General features: G+C 39.0%; 1 protein-coding gene across 1 annotated transcript in view; it reads left to right on the top strand.

The window, feature by feature from the left end:
• Positions 1 to 26,207, top strand: part of LOC128636590 (steroid 21-hydroxylase) — a 92,404-nt gene that overhangs the window by 63,865 nt on the left and 2,332 nt on the right. Inside the window, exon 9 of the mRNA XM_053689584.1 lies at positions 13,933 to 14,036. Coding sequence (XP_053545559.1) covers positions 13,933 to 14,036 — 104 coding nt within the window. The remainder of the gene's footprint in view (positions 1 to 13,932; positions 14,037 to 26,207) is intronic.

Raw genomic sequence — 26,207 nt, 5'->3', positions numbered from 1 at the left:
TATGTTCAGTCTTTTTGTTTCTGGGGAGACTTGATGCACAGAACAGGCTGACAATTTCCCCTTTATGGGGAGGGGTAAGCATTATACACATGTCTATAGAAATGGTGTACCTGGAATCCCTTTCTCTTTATTACCAAACTATCGCCTAGATTTAGAGTTCTGTGTTAGCCGTCCAAACCAGCATTAGGGGGTCCTAACGCTGGTTTTTACCGCCCGCTGTTATTTAGAGTCAGTCATGAAAGGGTCTAATGCTCACTTTCCAGCCGCGACTTTTCCATACCGCAGATCCCCCTACGCCAATTGCGTATCCTATCTTTTCAATGGGATCTTTTTAACGCCAGTATTTAGAGTCTTGGCTGAAGTGAGCGTTAGAAATCTAACGACAAGACTCCAGACGCAGAGAAAAGCCAGGAGTTAAGAGCTTTCTGGGCTAACGCCAGTTCATAAAGCTCTTAACTACTGTGCTCTAAAGTACACTAACACCCATAAACTACCTATGTACCCCTAAACCTAGGTCCCCCCACATCACCGCCAATCTATTAAATTTTTTTAACCCCTAATCTGGCGACCGCACACCGCCGCCACCTACATTATCCCTATGTACCCCTAATCTGCTGCCCCTAACATCGCCGACCCCTACATAATATTTATTAACCCCTAATCTGCCCCCCCCAACATCGCCGCTACCTACAATTATTAACCCCTAATCTGCCGACCGGACCTCACCGCTACTATAATAAAGTTATTAACCCTTAATCCGCCTCACTCCTGCCTCAAAAACCCTATAATAAATAGTATTAACCCCTAATCTGCCCTCCCTAACATCGCCGACACCTAACTTCAAGTATTAACCCCTAATCTGCCGACCGGACCTCGCCGCTACTCTAATAAATGTATTAACCCCTAAAGCTAAGTCTAACCCTAACACTAACACCCCCCTAAGTTAAATATAATTTAAATCTAACGAAATAAATTAACTCTTATTAAATAAATTATTCCTATTTAAAGCTAAATACTTACCTGTAAAATAAACCCTAATATAGCTACAATATAAATAATAATTATATTGTAGCTATTTTAGGATTTATATTTATTTTACAGGCAACGTTGTATTTATTTTAACCAGGTACAATAGCTATTAAATAGTTAATAACTATTTAATAGTTACCTAGTTAAAATAAGTACAAAATTACCTGTAAAATAAATCCTAACCTAAGTTACAATTAAACCTAACACTACACTATCAATAAATTAATTAAATAAACTACCTACAATTACCTACAATTAAATCAACTAAACTAAATTACAAAAAAAAACCCCACTAAATTACAAAAAATAAAAAAAGATTACAAGAATTTGAAACTAATTACACCTACTCTAAGCCCCCTAAAAAAATAACAAAGCCCCCCAAAATAAAAAAAATGCCCTACCCTATTCTAAAATAAAAATTGTAAAGCTCTTTTACCTTACCAGCCCTTAAAAGGCTTAAAAGCCTTTTGCGGGGCATGCCCCAAAGAAAACAGCTCTTTTGCCTGTAAAAAAACATACAATACCCCCCCCAACATTACAACCCACCACCCACATACCCCTAATCTAACCCAAACCCCCCTGAAATAAACTTAACACTAAGCCCCTGAAGATCTCCCTACCTTGTCTTCACCACGCCGGGTATCACCGATCCGTCCAGAAGAGGGTCCGAAGTCTTCATCCTATCCGGGCAGAAGAGGAGATCCGGACCAGCAGACATCTTCATCCAGGCGGCATCTTCTATCTTCTTCCATCCGGCGCGGAGCGGGACCATCTTCAAGCAGCCGACGCGGAGCCATCCTTCTTCACCGACGGACTAACGACGAATGAAGGTTCCTTTAAGGGACGTCATCCAAGATGGCGTCCCTCGAATTCCAATCAGCCAATCAGATTGAGCTCGCATTCTATTGGCTTTTCCGATCAGCCAATAGAATGCAAGCTCAATCTGATTAGCTGATCCAATCGTTAGTCCAGTCGTAAGTCCATCGGTGAAGAAGGATGGCTCCGCGTTGGCTGCTTGAAGACGGTCCCGCTCCGCGCCGGATGGAAGAAGATAGAAGATGCTGCCTGGATGAAGATGTCTGTCGGTCCGGATGTCCTCTTCTGCCCGGATAGGAGGAAGACTTTGGACCCTCAGGAGGACCTCTTCTTGCCGGATAGGATGAAGACTTCGGACCCTCTTCTGGACGGATCGGTGATACCCGGCATGGTGAAGACAGGTTTATTTAAGGGGGGTTTGGGTTAGATTAGGGGTATGTGGGTGGTGGGTTGTAATGTTGGGGGGGTTTTGTATGATTTTTTTTTACAAGCAAAAGAGCTGTTTTCTTTGGGGCATGCCCCGCAAAAGGCCCTTTTAAGGGCTGGTAAGGTAAAAGAGCTTTACAATTTTAATTTTAGAATAGGGTAGGGCATTTTTTATTTTGGGTGGCTTTGTTATTTGTTTAGGGGGCTTAGAGTAGGTGTAATTAGTTTAAAATTCTTATAATCTTTTTATTTTTTGTAATTTAGTGTTTGTTTTTTTTGTAATTTAGTTTAGTTGATTTAATTGTAGATAATTGTAGATAGTTTAATTAATTTATTGATAGTGTAGTGTTAGGTTTAATTGTAACTTAGGTTAGGATTTATTTTACAGGTAATTTTGTAATTATTTTAACTAGGTAACTATTAAATAGTTATTAACTATTTAATAGCTATTGTACCTGGTTAAAATAAATACAAAGTTGCCTGTAAAATAAATATAAATCCTAAAATATCTACAATATAATTATTATTTATATTGTAGCTATATTAGGGTTTATTTTACAGGTAAATATTTAGCTTTAAATAGGAATCATTTATTTAATAAGATTTATTTTATTTCGTTAGATTAAAATTATATTTAACTTAGGGGGGTGTTAGGGTTAGGGTTAGACTTAGCTTTAGGGGTTAATACATTTATTAGAGTAGCTGCAAGGTCCGATCGGCAGATTAGGGGTTAATAATTGTAGGTAGGTGGCCGCGACGTTGGGGGCGGCAGATTAGGGGTTAATAAATATAATATAGGGATCGGCGGTGTTAGGGGCAGCAGATTAGGGGTACCTAGGGATAACATAGGTTGCGGCGGTGTACGGAGCGGCAGATTAGGGGTTCAAAATAATATGCAGGGGTCAGCGGTAGCGGGGTCGGCATATTAGGGGTTAATAAGTGTAAGGTTAGGGGTGTTTAGACTCGGGGTTCATGTTAGGGTGTTAGGTGCAGAAATAGGAAGTGTTTCCCCATAGGAAACAATGGGGCTGCGTTAGGAGCTGAACGCTGCTTTTTTGCAGGTGTTGGTTTTTTTTTCAGCTCAAACTGCCCCATTGTTTCTTATGGGGGAATCGTGCACAAGCACGTTTTTGAAGCTGGCCGCGTCCGTAAGCGCCGCTGGTATTTAGAGTTGAAGTGGCGGTAAATTATGCTATACGCTCCCTTTTTGGAGCCTAATGCAGCCCTTCAGAGAACTCTAAATACCAGCGGTATTTAAAAGGTTGCGGTTCTGTTTCAAAGGGTCATGTTATGAAAGGCACATGGCTTAGTGTGCTGACATATTGTGCAGCGTTTTCACTTACTATATTGAGTGTTTATAAGAGGGCACATGGCTTATAAGGGACATGTTTAATTTTTTTGCCATGACCCATGTGGGTCTTACCGTACTTGCATAATGCCCACGGTGGGCAGGGCCTATTTTGCACGCTCAGACGCACAGCTGGATCGCATGGGCAACAGAGTCCTGTTCATTGTTTTTTCTGGAAAGCGTAGGGGTCAGAAAGCTACGGCTACCTCTCTTTCTTTTTGGCTGAAGAGTATCATCCGTCTGGCGTATGAGACTGCTGGACAGCAGCCTCCTGAAAGAATTACAGCTCATTCTACTAGGGCTGTGGCTTCCTCATGGGCATTTAAAAACGATGCTTCTGTTGAACAGATTTGCAAAGCTGCAACTTGGTCTTCTCTTCATACTTTTTCCAAATTTTACAAATTTGATACTTTTGCTTCTTCTGAGGCTGGTTTTGGGAGAAAGGTTCTTCAAGCAGTGGTGCCTTCCGTTTAGGTTCCTGTCTTGTCCCTCCCTTTCATCCGTGTCCTGTTGCTTTGGCATTGTATCCCACAAGTAAGGATGAAATCCATGGACTTGTCATATCTTGTAGAAGAAAAGGAAATTTATGCTTACCTGATAAATTTATTTCTTCTACGATATGACGAGTCCACGGCCCACCCTGTAATTTTTAAGACAGGTTTAGATTATATTGTATTTTTTATAAACTTCAGTCACCTCTGCACCTTTGGCTTCTCCTTTCTCTTCCTAACTTCGGTCGAATGACTGGGGGTGGAGGGAAGGGAGGAGCTATATATACAGCTCTGCTGTGGTGCTCTTTGCCACTTCCTGTTAGCAGGAGGATAAATCCCACAAGTAAGGATGAAATCCGTGGACTCGTCATATCGTAGAAGAAAAAATGTATCAGGTAAGAATAAATTTCCTTTTTTTGAGCAGACAGACGTTTCATCCGGGGGAATGAGAACTCCATCCGGAGGTCTTTGCCAACCTGATTTTCAGATGGGGCAGACCGGAGCTGGATCTTATGGCGTCTCACCAGAATGCCAAGCTTCCGAGATACGGATCCAGGTCAAGGGATCCTCAGGCCGAACTGATAGATGCCTTGGCAGTGCCTTGGTCGTTCAATCTAGCTTATGTGTTCCCGTCGTTTGCTCTCCTTCCTCGGGTGATTGCTCGACTCAAACAGGAGAGGGCTTCGGTGATCCTCATCGCTCCTGTGTGACCTCGCAGGATGTGGTATGCCGACCTGGTGGACATGTCATCCCTGCCACCGTGGAAGCTTCCATTGAGGCAGGACCTTCTCATTCAGGGACCCTTCCATCATCCGAATCTAATTTCTCTGCAGCTGACTGCTTGGAGATTGAACGCTTGATTTTATCTAAGCGGGGGTTCTCTGATTCGGTCATTGATAGCTTGATTCAGGCACATAAGCCTGTTACTGGAAAGATTTACCATAAGATATGGCGTAAATATCTTTATTGGTGCGAATCCAAGGGCTACTCATGGAGTAAGATTAGGATTCCTAGGATTTTATCCTTTCTCCAAGAGGGATTGGAGAAAGAGTTGTCAGCAAGTTCCTTAAAGTGACAGATTTCTGCTCTATCTATTTTGCTACACAAACGTCTGGCAGACGCTCTGGATGTTCAAGCTTTTTTTCAGGCTCTAACTAACATCAGGCCTGTGTTTAGACCAATTGCTCCTCCTTTGAGTTTGAATTTAGTTCTTAATGTTCTTCAAGGGGTTCCATTTGAACCTATGCATTCCATAGATATTAAGTTATTATCTTGGTAAGTTTTGTTTTTGGTTGCTATTTCTTCTGCTCGCAGAGTTTCTGAACCTTCGGCATTACAATGTGATTCTCCTTACCTTATTTTTCATTCCGATAAGGTAGTGTTGCGTACCAAACCTGGTTTTCTTCCTAAGGTTGTTTCCAACAAAAATATTAATCAGGAAATTATTGTTCCTTCATTTTCCTAATCCTTCTTCTAAGAAGGAGCATCTGTTACATAATTTGGACATAGTCTGTGCTCTGACGTTTTACTTGCAGGCAACTAAGGAATTTCGTCAATCATCTTCATTATTTGTTGTCTTTTCTGGTAAACATAGGGGTCAGAAAGCTACGGCTACCTCTCTTTCTTTTTGGCTGAAGAGTATCATCCGTTTGGCATATGAGACTGCTGGACATCAGCCTCCTGAACGAATTACAGCTCATTCCACTAGGGCTGTGGCATCCTCATGGGCATTTAAAAATGATGCTTCTGTTGAACAGATTTGCAAGGCTGCAACTTGGTCGTCTCTTCACACTTTTTCTAAATTTTACAAATTTTATACTTTTGCCTCGTCAGAGGCTGTTTTTGGGAGAAAGGTTATTCAAGCAGTGGTGCCTTCCGTTTAGGTTCCTGTCTTGTCCCTCCCTTTCATCCGTGTCCTATAGCTTTGGTATTGTATCCCATAAGTAAGGATGAAATCCGTGGACTCGTCATATCTTGTAAAAGAAAAGGAAATTTATGCTTACATGATAAATTTATTTCTTTTACGATATGACGAGTCCACGGCCCACCCTGTTCTTTTCTAAGACAGGCCTTTATTTTTGTTAACCTTCAGTCACCTCAGCACCTTGGCTTTTCCTTTCTCTTCCTAACTTTGGTCGAATGACTGGAGTGGGAGGGAAGGGAGGAGCTATATATACAATTCTGCTGTGGTGCTCCTTGCCTCCTCCTGCTGACCAGGAGGCGATATCCCATAAGTAAGGATGAAATCCGTGGACTAGTCATATCGTAAAAGAAATAAATTTATCAGGTAAGCATAAATTTCTTTTTTGACACCAGATATAACCTCTAAAAGAAAAGGCAAACATAGCGTAATCCTAAAATTGGATAATGGAGTCACCTAACTATAGTGACCTTACTCACATTAAACAGAGCTATAACTGAGCTCTCAGGATATTAGCAGTTACTAAAGATGTTGCTTCTCCAAGCAGAGTCCTCGTAACCTCACAAGGAAGGAGAATTTCTATAATGAAATGCTGTTATGTTCAAATTATCTGTGTGAACCTTACTCACGTGGTACTGAGCTCTCAGGATGTAGGCATTGGTGTAATCACTCACTCCCAGGATAACACGCAAGTCAATCACAAGTAAATATAAAAATACAATTTATTTAAACAATATAAAATGCACAGTATGAAACAATCACAGAGGTACAGAGCAGGACTAGTTCACCATTCAGTCAGGTCTACAGTGAAGATAAAAACGCTCTCTCTCACTGAGCGCTTCACTACCGATGTTGGAACCGACTAGACTGTGCAACAACAAGTTCCACCTCCCGTGACATCACAAAAACGTGCAGTGTGAACCTCCGACGTACATTTCACTGATCATTCACCTTTAAAATTTGAACAGAACAGTATTTCATTTTAGAAATTCCCCTTCCTTCTGAGGCTAAGAAGAACCTGCTTAAAGACAGCTTGAAGAAGCAACATCTTTAGTAACTGCTAATATCCTGAGAGCTCAGTTATAGCTCTGTTTAATGTGAGTAAGGCCACTATAGTTAGGTGACTCCATTATCCAATTTTAGGATTACGCTATGTTTGCCTTTTCTTTTTGAGGTTATATCTGGTGAAATATTTTAGTATATATATATATATATATAATATCCTTTCTATTTTTAATACATTGTGTTATATTCCATTTTGTTACATTATAATCTTTCCAATATGCTTTATCACATTTGCTTCATTCTCTTGGTATCCTTTGTTGAAGACGCACCAATGCAATACTAGGAGCAGGCGGACACATCGATTGAGCCAATGGCAAGATAAATATATGTGCACCCACCAATCACCATCTAGCACCTAGTAGTGCATTGATGCTCCTGAGCCTACCTAAGGCCTAGATTTGGAGTTCGGCGGTAGCCGTCAAAACCAGCGTTAGAGGCTCCTAACGCTGGTTTTGGCCGCCCGCTGGTATTTGGAGTCAGTGATTAAAGGGTCTAACGCTCACTTTTCAGCCGCGACTTTTCCATACCGCAGATCCCCCTACGCCATTTGCGTATCCTATCTTTTCAATGGGATCTTTCTAACGCTGGTATTTAGAGTCGTTTCTGAAGTGAGCGTTAGAGCTCTAACGACAAAATTCCAGCCGCCTGAAAATAGCAGGAGTTAAGAGCTTTCTGGCTAACGCCGGTTCATAAAGCTCTTAACTACTGTACCCTAAAGTACACTAACACCCATAAACTACCTATGTACCCCTAAACCGAGCTCCCCCCACATCGCCGCCACTCGATTAAAATTTTTAACCCCTAATCTGCCGACCGCCACCTACGTTATACTTATGTACCCCTAATCTGCTGCCCCTAACCCCGCCGACCCCTGTATTACATTTATTAACCCCTAACCTGCCCCCCACAACGTCGCCGCCAGCTACTTACAATAATTAACCCCTAATCTTCCGACCGCAAAGCGCCGCCACCTACGTTATCCCTATGTACCCCTAATCTGCTACCCCTAACACCGCCGACCCCTATATTATATTTATTAACCCCTAATCTGCCCCCCTCAACGTCGCCGACACCTGCCTACACTTATTAACCCCTAATCTGCCGAGCGGACCTGAGCGCTACTATAATAAAGTTATTAACCCCTAACCCGCCTCACTAACCCTATCATAAATAGTATTAACCCCTAATCTGCCCTCCCTAACATCGCCGACACCTAACTTCAATTATTAACCCCTAATCTGCCGACCGGAGCTCACCGCTATTCTAATAAATTGATTAACCCCTAAAGCTAAGTCTAACCCTAACACTAACACCCCCCTAACTTAAATATAATTTACATCTAACGAAATGAATTAACTCTTATTAAATAAATGATTCCTATTTAAAGCTAAATACTTACCTGTAAAATAAATCCTAATATAGCTACAATATAAATTATAATTATATTATAGCTATTTTAGGATTAATATTTATTTTACAGGCAACTTTTTAATTATTTTAACCAGGTACAATAGCTATTAAATAGTTAAGAACTATTTAATAGTTACCTAGTTAAAATAATAACAAATTTACCTGTAAAATAAATCCTAACCTAAGATATAATTAAACCTAACACTACCCTATCAATAAATTAATTAAATAAACTACCTACAATTACCTACAATTAACCTAACACTACACTATCAATAAATTAATTAAACACAATTCCTACAAATAAATACAATTAAATAAACTAGCTAAAGTACAAAAAATAAAAAAGAACTAAGTTACAAAAAATAATAAAATATTTACAAACATAAGAAAAATATTACAACAATTTTAAACTAATTACACCTACTCTAAGCCCCCTAATAAAATAACAAAGCCCCCCAAAATAAAAAATTCCCTACCCTATTCTAAATTAAAAAAGTTACAAGCTCTTTTACCTTACCAGCCCTGAACAGGGCCCTTTGCGGGGCATGCCCCAAGAATTTCAGCTCTTTTGCCTGTAAAAGAATAAATACAATACCCCCCCCCAACATTACAACCCACCACCCACATACCAATAATCTAACCCAAACCCCCCTTAAATAAACCTAACACTAAGCCCCTGAAGATCTTCCTACCTTGTCTTCACCATACCAGGTTCACCGATCCGTCCTGGCTCCAACATCTTCATCCAACCCAAGTGGGGGTTGGCGATCCATCATCCGGTGCTGAAGAGGTCCAGAAGAGGCTCCAAAGTCTTCCTCCTATCCGGCAAGAAGAGGACATCCGGACCGGCAAACATCTTCTCCAAGCGGCATCTTCAATCTTCTTCCATCCGGTGCGGAGCGGGTCCATCTTGAAGCAGGCGACGCGGATCCATCCTCTTCTTCCGTTGTCTCCCGACGAATGACGGTTCCTTTAAGGGACGTCATCCAAGATGGCGTCCCTCGAATTCCGATTGGCTGATAGGATTCTATCAGCCAATCGGAATTAAGGTAGGAATTTTCTGATTGGCTGATAGAATCAGCCAATCAGAATCAAGTTCAATCCGATTGGCTGATCCAATCAGCCAATCAGATTGAGCTCGCATTCTATTGGCTGTTCCGATCAGCCAATAGAATGCGAGCTCAATCTGATTGGCTGATTGGATCAGCCAATCGGATTGAACTTGATTCTGATTGGCTGATTCCATCAGCCAATCAGAAAATTCCTACCTTAATTCCGATTGGCTGATAGAATCCTATCAGCCAATCGGAATTCGAGGGACGCCATCTTGGATGACGTCCCTTAAAGGAACCGTCATTCGTCGGGAGACAACGGAAGAAGAGGATGGATCCGCGTCGCCTGCTTCAAGATGGACCCGCTCCGCACCGGATGGAAGAAGATTGAAGATGCCGCTTGGAGAAGATGTTTGCCGGTCCGGATGTCCTCTTCTTGCCGGATAGGAGGAAGACTTTGGAGCCTCTTCTGGACCTCTTCAGCACCGGATGATGGATCGCCAACCCCCGCTTGGGTTGGATGAAGATGTTGGAGCCAGGACGGATCGGTGAACCTGGTATGGTGAAGACAAGGTAGGAAGATCTTCAGGGGCTTAGTGTTAGGTTTATTTAAGGGGGGGTTGGGTTAGATTAGGGGTATGTGGGTGGTGGGTTGTAATGTTGGGGGGGGGGTATGGTATGTTTTTTTTTACAGGCAAAAGAGCTGAAATCCTTGGGGCATGCCCCGCAAAGGGCCCTGTTCAGGGCTGGTAAGGTAAAAGAGCTTGTAACTTTTTTAATTTAGAATAGGGTAGGGAATTTTTTATTTTGGGGGGCTTTGTTATTTTATTAGGGGGCTTAGAGTAGGTGTAATTAGTTTAAAATTGTTGTAATATTTTTCTTATGTTTGTAAATATTTTATTATTTTTTGTAACTTAGTTCTTTTTTATTTTTTGTACTTTAGCTAGTTTATTTAATTGTATTTATTTGTAGGAATTGTGTTTAATTAATTTATTGATAGTGTAGTGTAGTGTTAGGTTAATTGTAGGTAATTGTAGGTAGTTTATTTAATTAATTTATTGATAGGGTAGTGTTAGGTTTAATTATATCTTAGGTTAGGATTTATTTTACAGGTAAATTTGTTATTATTTTAACTAGGTAACTATTAAATAGTTCTTAACTATTTAATAGCTATTGTACCTGGTTAAAATAATTAAAAAGTTGCCTGTAAAATAAATATTAATCCTAAAATAGCTATAATATAATTATAATTTATATTGTAGCTATATTAGGATTTATTTTACAGGTAAGTATTTAGCTTTAAATAGGAATCATTTATTTAATAAGAGTTAATTAATTTCGTTAGATGTAAATTATATTTAAGTTAGGGGGGTGTTAGTGTTAGGGTTAGATTTAGCTTTAGGGGTTAATACATTTATTATAGTAGCGGTGAGGTCCGCTCGGCAGATTAGGGGTTAATAATTGAAGTTAGGTGTCGGCGATGTTAGGGAGGGCAGATTAGGGGTTAATACTATTTATGATAGGGTTAGTGAGGCGGATTAGGGGTTAATAACTTTATTATAGTAGTGCTCAGGTCCGCTCGGCAGATTAGGAGTTAATAAGTGTAGGCAGGTGTCGGCGACGTTGAGGGGGGCAGATTAGGGGTTAATAAATATAATATAGGGGTCGGCGATGTTAGGGCAGCAGATTAGGGGTACATAGGGATAACGTAGGTTGCGGCGGTTTACGGAGCGGCAGATTAGGGGTTAATAATAATATGCAGGGGTCAGCGATAGCGGGGGCGGCAGAATAGGGATTAATAAGTGTAAGGTTAGGGGTGTTTAGACTCGGGGTACATGTTAGAGTGTTAGGTGCAGACGTAGGAAGTGTTTCCCCATAGGAAACAATGGGGCTGCGTTAGGAGCTGAACGCTGCTTTTTTGCAGGTGTTAGGTTTTTTTTCAGCTCAAACAGCCCCATTATTTCCTATGGGAGAATCGTGCACGAGCACGTTTTTGAGGCCGGCTGCGTCCGTAAGCAACTCTGGTATCGAGAGTTGCATTTGCGGTAAAAATGCTCTACGCTCCTTTTTTGGAGCCTAACGCAGCATTTGATTAAACTCTCGATACCAGAGTTAAATTTATGGTGCGGCCAGAAAAAAGCCCGCGGAGCGTTAACAGCCCTTTTACCGCCGAACTCCAAATCTAGGCCTAAGTATGCTAGAAAAAGACTGACACACTTTTGGTGTCTTTTGTTGAAAAGCAGAGATGTAAGGTCAGGAGTGTGCATGTGTCTTGAGCACTAGATGGCAGCAGTTTTGCAAGAATGTTATCCATTTACAAGAGCACTATATGGCAGCACTATTGCCTGCTATGTAGTGCTCAGATGCTACCTAGGTATCTCTACAACACAGAATATCATGGGAACGAAGCAAATTTGATTTAATTTTTAATTGTATTCTCTGTCTGAATCACAAAAATACATTTTTGGGTTTCATTCCCTTTAACTTCATGTTTTGTAAGATCTGTATCTTATATGGTTTGACAAGATTCATTTGTAAATAATGTGTCTGAGTCCTGCATGATATCTACAGATTACAATTTAAATGGACATTAAATCCAATTGTTTTCTTTCATTCTTCAACTAGTGTATGGTTTAAAAAGAAAACAAAAACTTCTATCAGGTTTCATTGTACTTTTTGTATCCTTTGGTGAAGGAGCATACCTAGGTAGCCTTAGGATCGTGCAAATCTAGAGCACTATATGGCAACAGTCTACATTGTGCAAATACTGCTGCCAAACACCTACCAGAAGATTCCAAGAGAAAATATAAATTTTAAAATAGAAGTAAATTATTATTTTTTTAAAATACTTATGGAAAAAACAAGATCAGCAAAAAAATCCCATTGATATTGCAGAACATACCTTTAAAGGGACGTGAAACCCAGTTTTGTTTATTTTATGATGTAGATAGATTATACATTTTTAAACAACTTGACTTCTGTGATCAATGCTGCTTAATTCTCTTGGTATCCTTTAGTGAAGGAGCAGCAATGCACTACTGGAAGCTAGCTGAACACATCAGTAAGCCAATGAAAAGAGGCATATATGTGCAGCAGCTATCTCCCAGCTTCTGAGCCTACCTAGGTATGATTTTCAACAAAGGATACCAAAAAAACTAAGCACATTAAATAAAAAAGATCAATTGTATGCTTTATCCTAATCATGAAAGAAAACATGTGGGTTCAATGTCCCTTTAAAAGGACAAACACGTTCAGATTTTTATATATAAAATGTTTAGTATGTATAATGAAACAAAGTTGCAATATATTTTTAATATTTATTTTGCTGCCTTTTCATGTAACTTAGTTCTGAAAATTTAGCAGTTTCTAATTCTCAGAACTTAAAATGCTCCCTGCTGTCTCAAGGCTAACCCTGCCACACAGATGCCCCTAATTGGATGTATCAGAAAACAACTGCAAAACTGTATTTTATACTAACTTTATCACAGTGGCTAGCCTATTTATCTGTGGACTAAAGCCCAGATTGTCTCCTCCAATTAAGATAAATGGTGTGGGGAGTTTGCCTATTGAAAAAACAATTGCAGCAAAACGTTCAGCCTTGGCTGATATGATATTTTATAGCAACACAAGACAAATGTCTTGTAATTACAAGGTGATAGTTGTTCCTTTAACCATTTAGAATCTATACCTGGGTTTACTATTCAGGGGCGGAACTACCATTGGCGCCGCAGGTGCAGTGGCACCGGGGCCCAAGGGTTGGGGGGCCCCATAGCAGTCAGTCTATAAATGAGCCTTTTATTTGTGCAGGTTGCAAGTGTAGCTATATATATATATATATATATATATATATATATATATATATATATATATATATATATATATATATATATGTCTATACTCAAAATCATTATACAGAGTTAGTTTTTGGGGGGGCCCAAGAAATATTTTGCACCAGGGCCCTCTGTTGAGTAGGTCCGCTACTGTTACTATTAGTAGTAAAAATATTCAACCACTAATACTGAATACACTTATAGCAAAGGCCAAATATCCTTAAACTCTCCATTTCTGGCAAAAGTGCCAACCCTTTTATCAAATACTGTAAGAAAATATGTCCTGTAATAAATCCATTGACCACAAGGTGTCACTGATATACCCATAGGAATATACCTTCTGTAATTAACACACCGACCACAATGTGTCCACAGGTTACAATAGAAACATTATTATGTAATGCACATGCTGACCACAAGATGTCACTGATAATACAAAATATGATTCCAAGATGCAAGATCTCCATGTCATATCTACAGATAACCCCTGTTTAGCTTTTATTATGAATACTGCAGTAATGCATAATCCTCCCCTCTACAGTGTTGCAGGATATACCATTTTAAAGGGAACTACTGTGATCCCAAACATTTATGCAGCTCACCATGATGAGAAAGTCTGGGAGAATCCAACACAATTTTGCCCTGGTATGTGTTTAAATTTCATGATGATGTTTGTGTTTATGATGGTCAAATTTAATTATTATTAATGTATTTGTATATTTTTTATGTTTATATACTGAACAAAATACTTAAAGGAACATTTTTATACTTATCTCTTTTACCTCTTACCAGGAGTGTAATTTATTCGGCTGGTTATGTTTTCACAACTTTTCTGTAGCCAATACTATAGTATAGAAACTTTCAGAATAGGTGGGGATACCACAGGCAAAAGCAGATATATCAAATGGTGATATAAAGGTAAATGAGCTAATTGTAAACAATTTAATTCACTCCAGCAGGTAAAATGGATTATTTGGAATAAATTAAAGGGGAGAAAATATTAGGGTACACTATCCATTTAAAGACTTTTAGGCACTAGAGTTCTGTCTGTCTGTCTATCTATCATCTATAGTTCTGTATGTCTATCATCTATCTATCCATCTATCTATCCCATATATAATTAATATATCTTGAAAAAGAGATGTTCGTTATGGAAACACATTCATTGTGATAAGAAAAGCTTTCAATCACAAGGCCCTTAACAAAGTCATAGGATAATTAATCAAAATTGAATTTCTAGGATCTGTGTTCAATGTCTTGGAAATGGGTCAAATAATGACCACATTATTTTTAAAGGACAAATTACTATATTATTTCAATCCTTCCAAAGGACAATGAATTCCTCATGTCTCTCTTTGTCACACATCCATTTAGCCGGTCAGCAGCAACACATTCCTATCCACAATCATGAGTCACAGCTAAACAAGTATTTTTTCAGACCCTATCTGGACATCTTCCTGGTGGATATTCATAAACAAAGCAACAACTGTTTGGCAGTCAGAATTTGTTAAGTCATGGGTGGATCATAAATCTATCAAAAGAGTTTGTTAGTTCAAAACAACAAAACTGACCTTAAGAGTCATCCTAGACCAACAAACATTCAATGTTTTCCTAATGGATGAAATAATCTAAAAAATATGTGTTTTTGTCAGACTTTTTAATCATCTCCAATCACCCACGGTGAAGGTGTGTATCATATTTATTACTCATCAAGAACCTATTTAATCCCATCCACTAAAAGCACTTTCCTTCATCACTGGTTACAGCTCAAGATAAATGTATCCTGTGCCTCGTGTGAGTCAGAATTCAAGAACAATTTGCCAACATATAAAGGTTGGAGAACGTTCTGAATGTTTGTTTTGAGTCAAAGGTCAATGGCTCACTCAGTAGGCTACACTCTGAAATAGTATGCTGGATTTACAAGAAATTGTTCAATTTATCTAAAAAGTCATTACAAGAAAGTTTGGATGTTCCTACCAAAGTAGTTTTATCAAGACAACCTTTATAATTTATAGAAGATTGGAAATCAGACTTTCAACATCAAAAGAGTAGGCACAAATAATTAACAGGTGTCTTCAACAGTTCCAGTTTTAGAGTAATGTATGAAAATGACCATTTGAAGAGTTCTATAAATGTAAAATGGCTTCTCCTTTATGGTAGATAAAGAAAATCCTCTAATGTGTTACATGTAAGCAATATTCCAATAATAAAATTCTCTAACTATGACCCAGATTACGAGTGAAGCTGTATTTTGCGCTAACGTATGAGCGTTAAAATCGCTAGAAGTACATTTTGTGCGCTCGGAGATTCAAGCTCGTATTAAAAGTAGAAACTAAAAAGTCACATTCGTAACATTGCGGTAACAAAGAGACTTTGAGAACATCGCATTCTCCTATAGAGGCCTATTTATCAAATGTCTGTCGGACCTGATCCGACAGTGCGGATCAGGTCCGACAGACATCGCTGAATGTGGAGAGAAATACGCTCTCTGTATTCAGCATTGCACCAGCAGCTCACAAGAGCTGCTGGTGCAACGCCGCCCCCTGCAGACTCGCGGCCGCCAGCAGGTGGGTGTCAATCAACCCGATCGTACTAGATCGGGTTGAATTGTGACGATCGTTGTCCGCCTCATCAGAGCAGGCGGATAGGGTTATGGAGCAGCGGTCTTTAGAAGACTCGCCAGAAACACGGAAATGGGTCTCATAGACTTAAATGGAGCTAAAAAAAGTTGCGCAAGCACAATTGTGGTTATTTAAAAGCGCAGCATCAAAAGATAATATGTTCTATTTATGCTTAAAGAGATATTTAAATATATATATTTATTTTTTTTGCACAAATATTTATACCTATATATAGCACCTGTCTTTTTTTTCTAACATCTACGATCTCCTATCTTTGAGCCCTTATTACTTTTTTGTGCAATATTGTTTTAATAATTTTTATTAGGTGGTGTTATTATCAGTGTAACTGTACTTTTATATGTAATTTTGATGTGTTTTGTGACTCACGTAACAGTTAACAAGAGTTCTGGTTGACTTGCATAACCTTTAACAAGAGTTCTGGTTGACTTGCGTAACAGTTAACAAGAGTTCTGGTTGACTTACGTAACAGTTAACAAGAGTTCTGGTTGACTTGCGTAACAGTTAACAAGAATTCTGGTTGACTTGCGTAACAGTTAACAAGAGTTCTGGTTGACTGGCGTAACAGTTAACAAGAGTTCTGGTTGACTCACGTAACAGTTAACAAGAGTTCTGGTTGACTTGCGCAACAGTTAACAAGAGTTCTGGTTGATTTGCGCAACAGTTAACAAGAGTTCTGGTTGACTTGCGTAACCTTTAACAAGGGTTCTGGTTGACTTGCATAACAGTTAACAAGAGTTCTGGTTGACTCACGTAACAGATAACAAGAGTTCTGGTTGACTCACGTAACAGTTAACAAGAGTTCTGGTTGACTCACGTAACAGTTAACAAGAGTTCTGGTTGACTTGCGTAACAGTTAACAAGAGTTCTGGTTGACTCACGTAACAGTTAACAAGAGTTCTGGTTGACTTGCGTAACAGTTAACAAGAGTTCTGGTTGACTCACGTAACAGTTAACCAGAGCTCTGAGGTTGCAGGAATCATTGTAACGTAAATCGCTATTGCACTTACATTTACTTTCAACTTGTAATACGAGCGGAATTCAACTTGCGTACAGAAGGTCATTCAAACCAGATAGCGCTACAGTTAATTTCAGCCAAAGAGCAGCAATGGACTACAGGAAGCTAGATGTACACATCTGGTGAGCCAATGACAAAAGGCATAAATGTGGCAGACACCAATTTCTAGTTAGCTTCCAGTAACACATTAATGCTCCTGAGCCTACCTAGGTATGCTTTTCAACAAAGGACACCAAGAGAATTAAGTACATTTGAAAATGATTAACATACAATTGTAGATATGGCATCTGAGCGTGCTTGATACTTTAATCTTCATCACAATAGTTAGGAAATCCCACAAGCGAAATAATAATAAAAAGAAAACACTTTATTGTTGCATTTAAAAATAGACCCTTGGAAGATAAACTATGTCCGCTGACGCGTTTTACGCTTACTTCAGTGCTTTCTCAAATTTGAAAATAGAAATAAATTGTAAAGTATCTTAAAATTACATAATATATATCGTGAAACCTGTAACAATTAAATAAATACATTCCCCAACATAGCTCTCTCTGACAGAGAGGAATTTCCAATTTGTTCTTTTGATGGGAGATAAAGAGACATTGTCAGGTGCCAGAGAGTTTGTTAGTAGTGTCATTAATCAGGCAATACCAATTCTCCCTTAACGACTGCACACATCTGCAATAAAGACCTCTAGAATGCAGTAACATCTCCCCAGTTTACAAAGAATTCCACAAAATATCACTTTTAATAATGTCCATGGCTTAAGCCTTCACACTGCTCTTAAATGCATAGTTTAAAATGAAATGTTTTCATGTCTAAATAAGGTGTTACCAGTATTGTTATATATTCAGAACATGGAAAGGATGCAGCTGAGCCAACACTGCTAAACAAAAGATCTAAAATATTTGCACTAGGAAAAAAAAATGCCTCTAGAACTGTATGTATATTACTGTATGTTAATATTAATATTGTACAGCTCCAAACTGCTTGGAAGCTGAACTCATTGTTCCTCCAGCAGCTCTTTCAGCCTTAAAAATGTCCCAGTTTATAGAAGGGAAGTCAGGGGTCCACTAGCCACACACTGGAGTGCTCAATCCCAAAGAAATAGTGATGGACTGCAACTCTAAATCACATTGAATCAGCACAGGTGAAAAAGCAATTGATTACTCACAAAACAATCACATATCTTTTACCTCTGTTTTGCTACATATACACAAAAATTACAGATTCATTTAAAGAGTCACAATTTAGCCTGTATGCTTTTTATATGCGTCTATAGCCCCACCTCCATTGTATGTAACCTAATACACTAGACATCTGATAGCCGACGTACATTTTACCATGCCTTTTTTAAGAGTAATGCATGAATAAAGTAAGAAATTAAAACATAGTGGTCTTTATCCCAGTCTTTTTTTGTGTGGAATTCCCAGTAAATATCCAAAAACAGCCCTGATATAAAAAAAAATCTGTTTCAAAGCACTGAATTAGTTATTAAAAAAAAAAAAAATAGTCAGCATGTCTGGATAAACTTTTGCAAAGGTTTTTAGAGAGAAGCAGCCAAACCAAAAGTCAACCATGAACATTAATTCAAAACTTATGATGAATGCCTAATATATTTAAATTCATGTTTTTTTCAATTAACCAATCTGTGTACGTAATTATTTAATCTCATTTTAATTAGCTTTATAGTTAACTTGTTTAAACGTCCAAGCAATTAATTGCATTTATAAATAAATATTTAGGCGATGATATTTAACTTGCGTACAAGATTTACGGTCTGATTTTAAATATATATTTTTGTTTACTTTTTATTAAATAATAAGTACTATATGCCATCAATTTTGCAAGAATGTTACCCATTTGCAAGGGCACTAGCGGGCAGTACTATTTCCTGCCGTGTAGCGCTCCAGATACTACCCAGGCATCTCTTCAACACAAATAATATGTGCACAGACAACAATTAAACTTTCAACATTCAGATAGAGGAACAATTTTAAACAACTTTCCAATTTACTTCCATTAACAAAATGTGCACACTTTTTATATTTACACTTTTTGAGTCACCAGCTCCTACTGAGCATGTGCGAGAATTCACAGATTATACTTATATGCATTTGTGATTGGCCGATGGCTGTCACATGATACAGGAGTTGAAATAGACATAACCGTAACTTTGAAATTTGTCAGAAAAAAATCTACTACTCATTTGTAGTTGAGACTAAGTGCTATTGCATTGTCTTGTTATGTATTTGTTATTTATGCAAATCTGCTGTATTTACTGGTCCTTAAGCTTCTAACAAACTATTCCTCACAAAACGATTTATCCCTCCCTGGCTATTACTCACAAGTGAGACCCTTCCCTATACTGAAATGGTCAGAACAGACATAAGGTTATGAGGTTGACCCTCCCATAACAAATTCATCTTCCTACTCTCAGTTCGGTCCATTTCACATGGCACCTACCTGCAAGACCTTGGCATATCCACTCAGGCTCTGGGCTGTTCGGTGGGGGCATATGTTGAGTATCAGAGTCTGAGCTCTGGTGGTTGGAGTTTCTGGTTTTTCTGGTGCTTTGTTTTTTCAGTGGGCACCGCCATCTTGCATGTGGCATGTCATGGACAGTGTTCCCTCTAAGGCCAGTTTTGTGTGCGGCCCAGCAGTGAAACAGTTAATTAGGTAACCACACCCTGCAATTAGCAAACAATGCACAATGCAGATGGCAAGGTATGGTTCTCTTGTTAACTGTTTCACTGCTGGGCTGCACACAAAACTGGCCTTAGAGGGAGCACTGGTCATGGACCCTCTTTACAGGGTGCTGGTTCACTCACTCTATTTACATACTGGCTATGTGTGTGTGTCTCATGTCGTTGAAGGCTGCCATTCACCCCTGGATCTTTACACAGGGCTAGCAGAGCCTTCCTCCACAGTAATTTTTATAGTCCTGAATGCAGACACTTAAAGGGAAATGAAACTCTAAATTTGACATTCATGATTCAGATAGAACATATATTTCTTTCATGTAATTAGCAAGAGTCCATGAGCTAGTGACGTATGGGATATACATTCCTACCAGGAGGGGCAAAGTTTCCCAAACCTCAAAATGCCTATAAATACACCCCTCACCACACCCACAATTCAGTTTTACAAACTTTGCCTCCGATGGAGGTGGTGAAGTAAGTTTGTGCTAGATTCTACGTTGATATGCGCTCCGCAGCAAGTTGGAGCCCGGTTTTCCTCTCAGCGTGCAGTGAATGTCAGAGGGATGTGAGAAGAGTATTGCCTATTTGAATGCAGTGATCTCCTTCTACGGGGTCTATTTCATAGGTTCTCTGTTATCGGTCGTAGAGATTCATCTCTTACCTCCCTTTTCAGATCGACGATATACTCTTATATATACCATTACCTCTGCTGATTCTCGTTTCAGTACTGGTTTGGCTATCTGCTATATGTAGATGAGTGTCCTGGGGTAAGTAAGTCTTATTTTCTGTGACACTCCAAGCTATGGTTGGGCACTTTGTTTATAAAGTTCTAAATATATGTATTCAAACATTTATTTGCCTTGACTCAGAATGTTCAACTTTCCTTATTTTCAGACAGTCAGTTTCATATTTGGGATAATGCATTTTTTGATTTATTCATTTTTTCTTACCTTCAAAAATTTGACTCTTCCCGGTGGGCTATTAGGCTCGCGGGGGCTGAAAATGCCTCATTTTATTACGTCATTTTTTGGCGCGGACTTTTTTGGCGCAAAATTCTATTTCCGTTTCCGGCGTCATACGTGTCGCCGGAAGTTACGTCATTTTTTGACGTTATTTCGCGCCAAAAATGTCGGCGTTCCGGATATGGCGTCATTTTGGCGCCAAAAACATTTAGGCGCCAAATAATATGGGCGTCGCTTTAGTCTCCTCAATTATTTAAGTCTCATTTTTTATTGCTTCTGGTTGCTAGAGGCTTGTTCTTGGCATTTTTTCCCATTCCTGAAACTGTCATTTAAGGAATTTGATCAATTTTGCTTTATATATATGTTGTTTTTTCTATTACATATTGCAAGATGTCTCACGTTGCATCTGAGTCAGAAGATACTACAGGAAAATCGCTGTCAAGTGCTGAATCTACCAAAGCTAAGTGCATCTGCTGTAAACTTTTGGTAGCCATTTCTCCAGCTGTTGTTTGTATTGATTGTCATGACAAACTTGTTAAAGCAGATAATATTTCCTTTAGTAAAGTACCATTGCCTGTTGCAGTTCCTTCAACATCTAAGGTGCAGAATGTTCCTGATAATATAAGAGATTTTGTTTCTGAATCCATAAAGAAGGCTATGTCTGTTATTTCTCCTTCTAGTAAACGTAAAAAATCTTTTAAAACTTCTCTCCCTACAGATGAATTTTTAAATGAACATCATCATTCTGATTCTGATGACTCCTCTGGTTCAGAGGATTCTGTCTCTGAGGTTGATGCTGATAAATCTTCATATTTATTTAAAATGGAATTTATTCGTTCTTTACTTAAAGAAGTACTAATTGCTTTAGAAATAGAGGATTCTGGTCCTCCTGATACTAATTCTAAACATTTGGATAAGGTATTTAAAGCTCCTGTGGTTATTCCAGAAGTTTTTCCTGTTCCTAATGCTATTTCTGCAGTAATTTCCAAAGAATGGGATAAATTGGGTAATTCATTTACTCCTTCTAAACGTTTTAAGCATTTATATCCTGTGCCGTCTGACAGATTGGAATTTTGGGACAAAATCCCTAAAGTTGATGGGGCTATTTCTACCCTTGCTAAACGTACTTCTATTCCTACGTCAGATGGTATTTCGTTTAAGGATCCTCTAGATAGGAAAATTGAGTCCTTTCTAAGAAAAGCTTATCTATGTTCAGGTAATCTTCTTAGACCTGCTATATCTTTGGCTGATGTTGCTGCAGCTTCAACTTTTTGGTTGGAAACTTTAGCGCAACAAGTAACACATCGTGATTCTCATGATATTATTATTCTTCTACAGCATGCTAATAATTTTATCTGTGATGCCATTTTTGATATTATCAGAGTTGATGTCAGGTTTATGTCTCTAGCTATTTTAGCTAGAAGAGCTTTATGGCTTAAAACTTGGAATGCTGATATGGCTTCTAAATCAACTTTACTTTCTATTTCTTTCCAGGGTAACAAATTATTTGGTTCTCAGTTGGATTCCATCATTTCAACTGTTACTGGTGGGAAAGGAACTTTTTTACCACAGGATAAAAAATCTAAAGGTAAAAGTAGGGCTAATAATCGCTTTCGTTCCTTTCGTTTCAACAAAGAACAAAAGCCTGATCCTTCATCCTCAGGAGCAGTTTCAGTTTGGAAACCATCTCCAGTCTGGAATAAATCCAAGCCAGCTAGAAAGGCAAAGCCTGCTTCTAAATCCACATGAAGGTGCGGCCCTCATTCCAGCTCAACTGGTAGGGGGCAGGTTACGTTTTTTCAAAGAAATTTGGATCAATTCTGTTCACAATCTTTGGATTCAGAACATTGTTTCGGAAGGGTACAGGATTGGTTTCAAGATGAGACCTCCTGCAAAGAGATTTTTTCTTTCCCGTATCCCAGTAAATCCAGTAAAAGCTCAAGCATTTCTGAAATGTGTTTCAGATCTAGAGTTGACTGGAGTAATTATGCCAGTTCCAGTTCTGGAACAGGGGATGGGGTTTTATTCAAATCTCTTCATTGTACCAAAGAAGGAGAACTCCTTCAGACCAGTTCTGGATCTAAAAATATTGAATCGTTATGTACGAATACCAATGTTCAAAATGGTAACTGTAAGGACTATCTTGCCTTTTGTTCAGCAAGGGAATTATATGTCCACAATAGATTTACAGGATGCATATCTGCATATTCCGATTCATCCAGATCATTATCAGTTCCTGAGATTCTCTTTTCTGGACAAGCATTACCAGTTTGTGGCTCTGCCGTTTGGCCTAGCTACAGCTCCAAGAATTTTTACAAAGGTTCTCGGTGCCCTTCTGTCTGTAATCAGAGAACAGGGTATTGTGGTATTTCCTTATTTGGACGATATCTTGGTACTTGCTCAGTCTTTACATTTAGCAGAATCTCATACGAATCGACTTGTGTTGTTTCTTCAAGATCATGGTTGGAGGATCAATTTACCAAAAAGTTCTTTGATTCCTCAGACAAGGGTAACCTTTCTGGGTTTCCAGATGGATTCAGTGTCCATGACTCTGTCTTTAACAGACAAGAGACGTCTAAAATTGATTGCAGCTTGTCGAAACCTTCAGTCACAATCATTCCCTTCGGTAGCCTTATGTATGGAAATTCTAGGTCTTATGACTGCTGCATCGGACGCGATCCCCTTTGCTCGTTTTCACATGCGACCTCTTCAGCTCTGTATGCTGAAGCAATGGTGCAAGGATTACACGAAGATATCTCAAACAATATCTTTAAAACCGATTGTTCGACACTCTCTAACATGGTGGACAGATCACCATCGTTTAATTCAGGGGGCTTCTTTTGTGCTTCCGACCTGGACTGTAATTTCAACAGATGCAAGTCTCTCGGGTTGGGGAGCTGTGTGGGGATCTCTGACAGCACAAGGAGTTTGGGAATCTCAGGAGGTGAGATTTCCGATCAATATTTTGGAACTCCGTGCAATTTTCAGAGCTCTTCAGTTTTGGCCTCTTCTGAAGAGAGAATCGTTCATTTGTTTTCAGACAGACAATGTCACAACTGTGGCATACATCAATCATCAAGGAGGGACTCACAGTCCTCTGGCTATGAAAGAAGTATCTCGAATTTTGGTTTGGGCGGAATCCAGCTCCTGTCTAATCTCTGCGGTTCATATCCCAGGTATAGACAATTGGGAAGCGGATTATCTCAGTCGCCAAACGTTGCATCCGGGCGAATGGTCTCTTCACCCAGAGGTATTTCTTCAGATTGTTCAAATGTGGGAACTTCCAGAAATAGATCTGATGGCGTCCCATCTAAACAAGAAACTTCCCAGGTATCTGTCCAGATCCCGGGATCCTCAGGCGGAGGCAGTGGATGCATTATCACTTCCTTGGAAGTATCATCCTGCCTATATCTTTCCGCCTCTAGTTCTTCTTCCAAGAGTAATCTCCAAGATTCTGAAGGAATGCTCGTTTGTTCTGCTGGTAGCTCCGGCATGGCCTCACAGGTTTTGGTATGCGGATCTTGTCCGGATGGCCTCTTGCTAACCGTGGACTCTTCCGTTAAGACCAGACCTTCTGTCACAAGGTCCCTTTTTCCATCAGGATCTGAAATCCTTAAATTTAAAGGTATGGAGATTGAACGCTTGATTCTTGGTCAAAGAGGTTTCTCTGACTCTGTCATTAATACTATGTTACAGGCTCGTAAATCTGTATCTCGAGAGATATATTATAGAGTCTGGAAGACTTATATTTCTTGGTGTCTTTCTCATCATTTTTCTTGGCATTCTTTTAGAATACCGAGAATTTTACAGTTTCTTCAGGATGGTTTAGATAAGGGTTTGTCCGCAAGTTCTTTGAAAGGACAAATCTCTGCTCTTTCAGTTCTTTTTCATAGAAAGATTGCTATTCTTCCTGATATTCATTGTTTTGTACAAGCTTTGGTACGTATAAAACCTGTCATTAAGTCAATTTCTCCTCCTTGGAGTTTGAATTTGGTTCTGGGAGCTCTTCAAGCTTCTCCGTTTGAACCTATGCATTCATTGGACATTAAATTACTTTCTTGGAAAGTTTTGTTCCTTTTGGCCATCTCTTCTGCCAGAAGAGTTTCTGAATTATCTGCTCTTTCTTGTGAGTCTCCTTTTCTGATTTTTCATCAGGATAAGGCGGTGTTGCGAACTTCTTTTGAATTTTTACCTAAAGTTGTGAATTCCAACAACATTAGTAGGGAAATTGTGGTTCCTTCATTATGTCCTAATCCTAAGAATTCTAAGGAGAAATCGTTGCATTCTTTGGATGTTGTTAGAGCTTTGAAATATTATGTTGAAGCTACGAAATCTTTCCGTAAGACTTCTAGTCTATTTGTTATCTTTTCCGGTTCTAGAAAAGGCCAGAAAGCTTCTGCCATTTCTTTGGCATCTTGGTTGAAATCTTTAATTCATCTTGCCTATGTTGAGTCGGGTAAAACTCCGCCTCATAGGATTACAGCTCATTCTACTAGGTCAGTTTCTACTTCCTGGGCATTTAGGAATGAAGCTTCGGTTGACCAGATCTGCAAAGCAGCAACTTGGTCCTCTTTGCATACTTTTACTAAATTCTACCATTTTGATGTATTTTCTTCTTCTGAAGCAGTTTTTGGTAGAAAAGTACTTCAGGCAGCGGTTTCAGTTTGAATCTTCTGCTTATGTTTTTCGTTAAACTTTATTTTGGGTGTGGATTATTTTCAGCAGGAATTGGCTGTCTTTATTTTATCCCTCCCTCTCTAGTGACTCTTGTGTGGAAAGATCCACATCTTGGGTAGTCATTATCCCATACGTCACTAGCTCATGGACTCTTGCTAATTACATGAAAGAAAACATAATTTATGTAAGAACTTACCTGATAAATTCATTTCTTTCATATTAGCAAGAGTCCATGAGGCCCGCCCTTTTTTTGTGGTGGTTATGATTTTGTATAAAGCACAATTATTCCAATTCCTTATTTTATATGCTTTCGCACTTTTTTATCACCCCACTTCTTGGCTATTCGTTAAACTGAATTGTGGGTGTGGTGAGGGGTGTATTTATAGGCATTTTGAGGTTTGGGAAACTTTGCCCCTCCTGGTAGGAATGTATATCCCATACGTCACTAGCTCATGGACTCTTGCTAATATGAAAGAAATGAATTTATCAGGTAAGTTCTTACATAAATTATGTTTTTTAAACAACTTTACAGTTTACTGCTATGAGTAATTTTGCTTACTTCTCTTGCTTTCTTTTAGTTGAATACATTGGTAAACCAATGACAAGAGGCATATATTAGCAGCCACCAATCAACCCAATGAAGAAAGGAAGTTCCCAATGAAACAGCATGTGCTGTATTTGGTCTTCCTGCTAGCCCCATTGAAACTCAGGTCACACTCAGTGAGCTCCAAGCCAAAGATCTCACCTGCCAAGGGCCCATAAAGTCCATTGGTCTTACTCAAACCATATCTGAGATCCTCAGAGATGCAATTCAATAA

This window comes from Bombina bombina, chromosome 7 (genome assembly GCF_027579735.1).
Source record: "Bombina bombina isolate aBomBom1 chromosome 7, aBomBom1.pri, whole genome shotgun sequence".
NCBI classification, from domain to species: Eukaryota; Metazoa; Chordata; class Amphibia; order Anura; family Bombinatoridae; genus Bombina; species Bombina bombina.
This window is presented reverse-complemented; position numbering and strand designations above follow the sequence as displayed.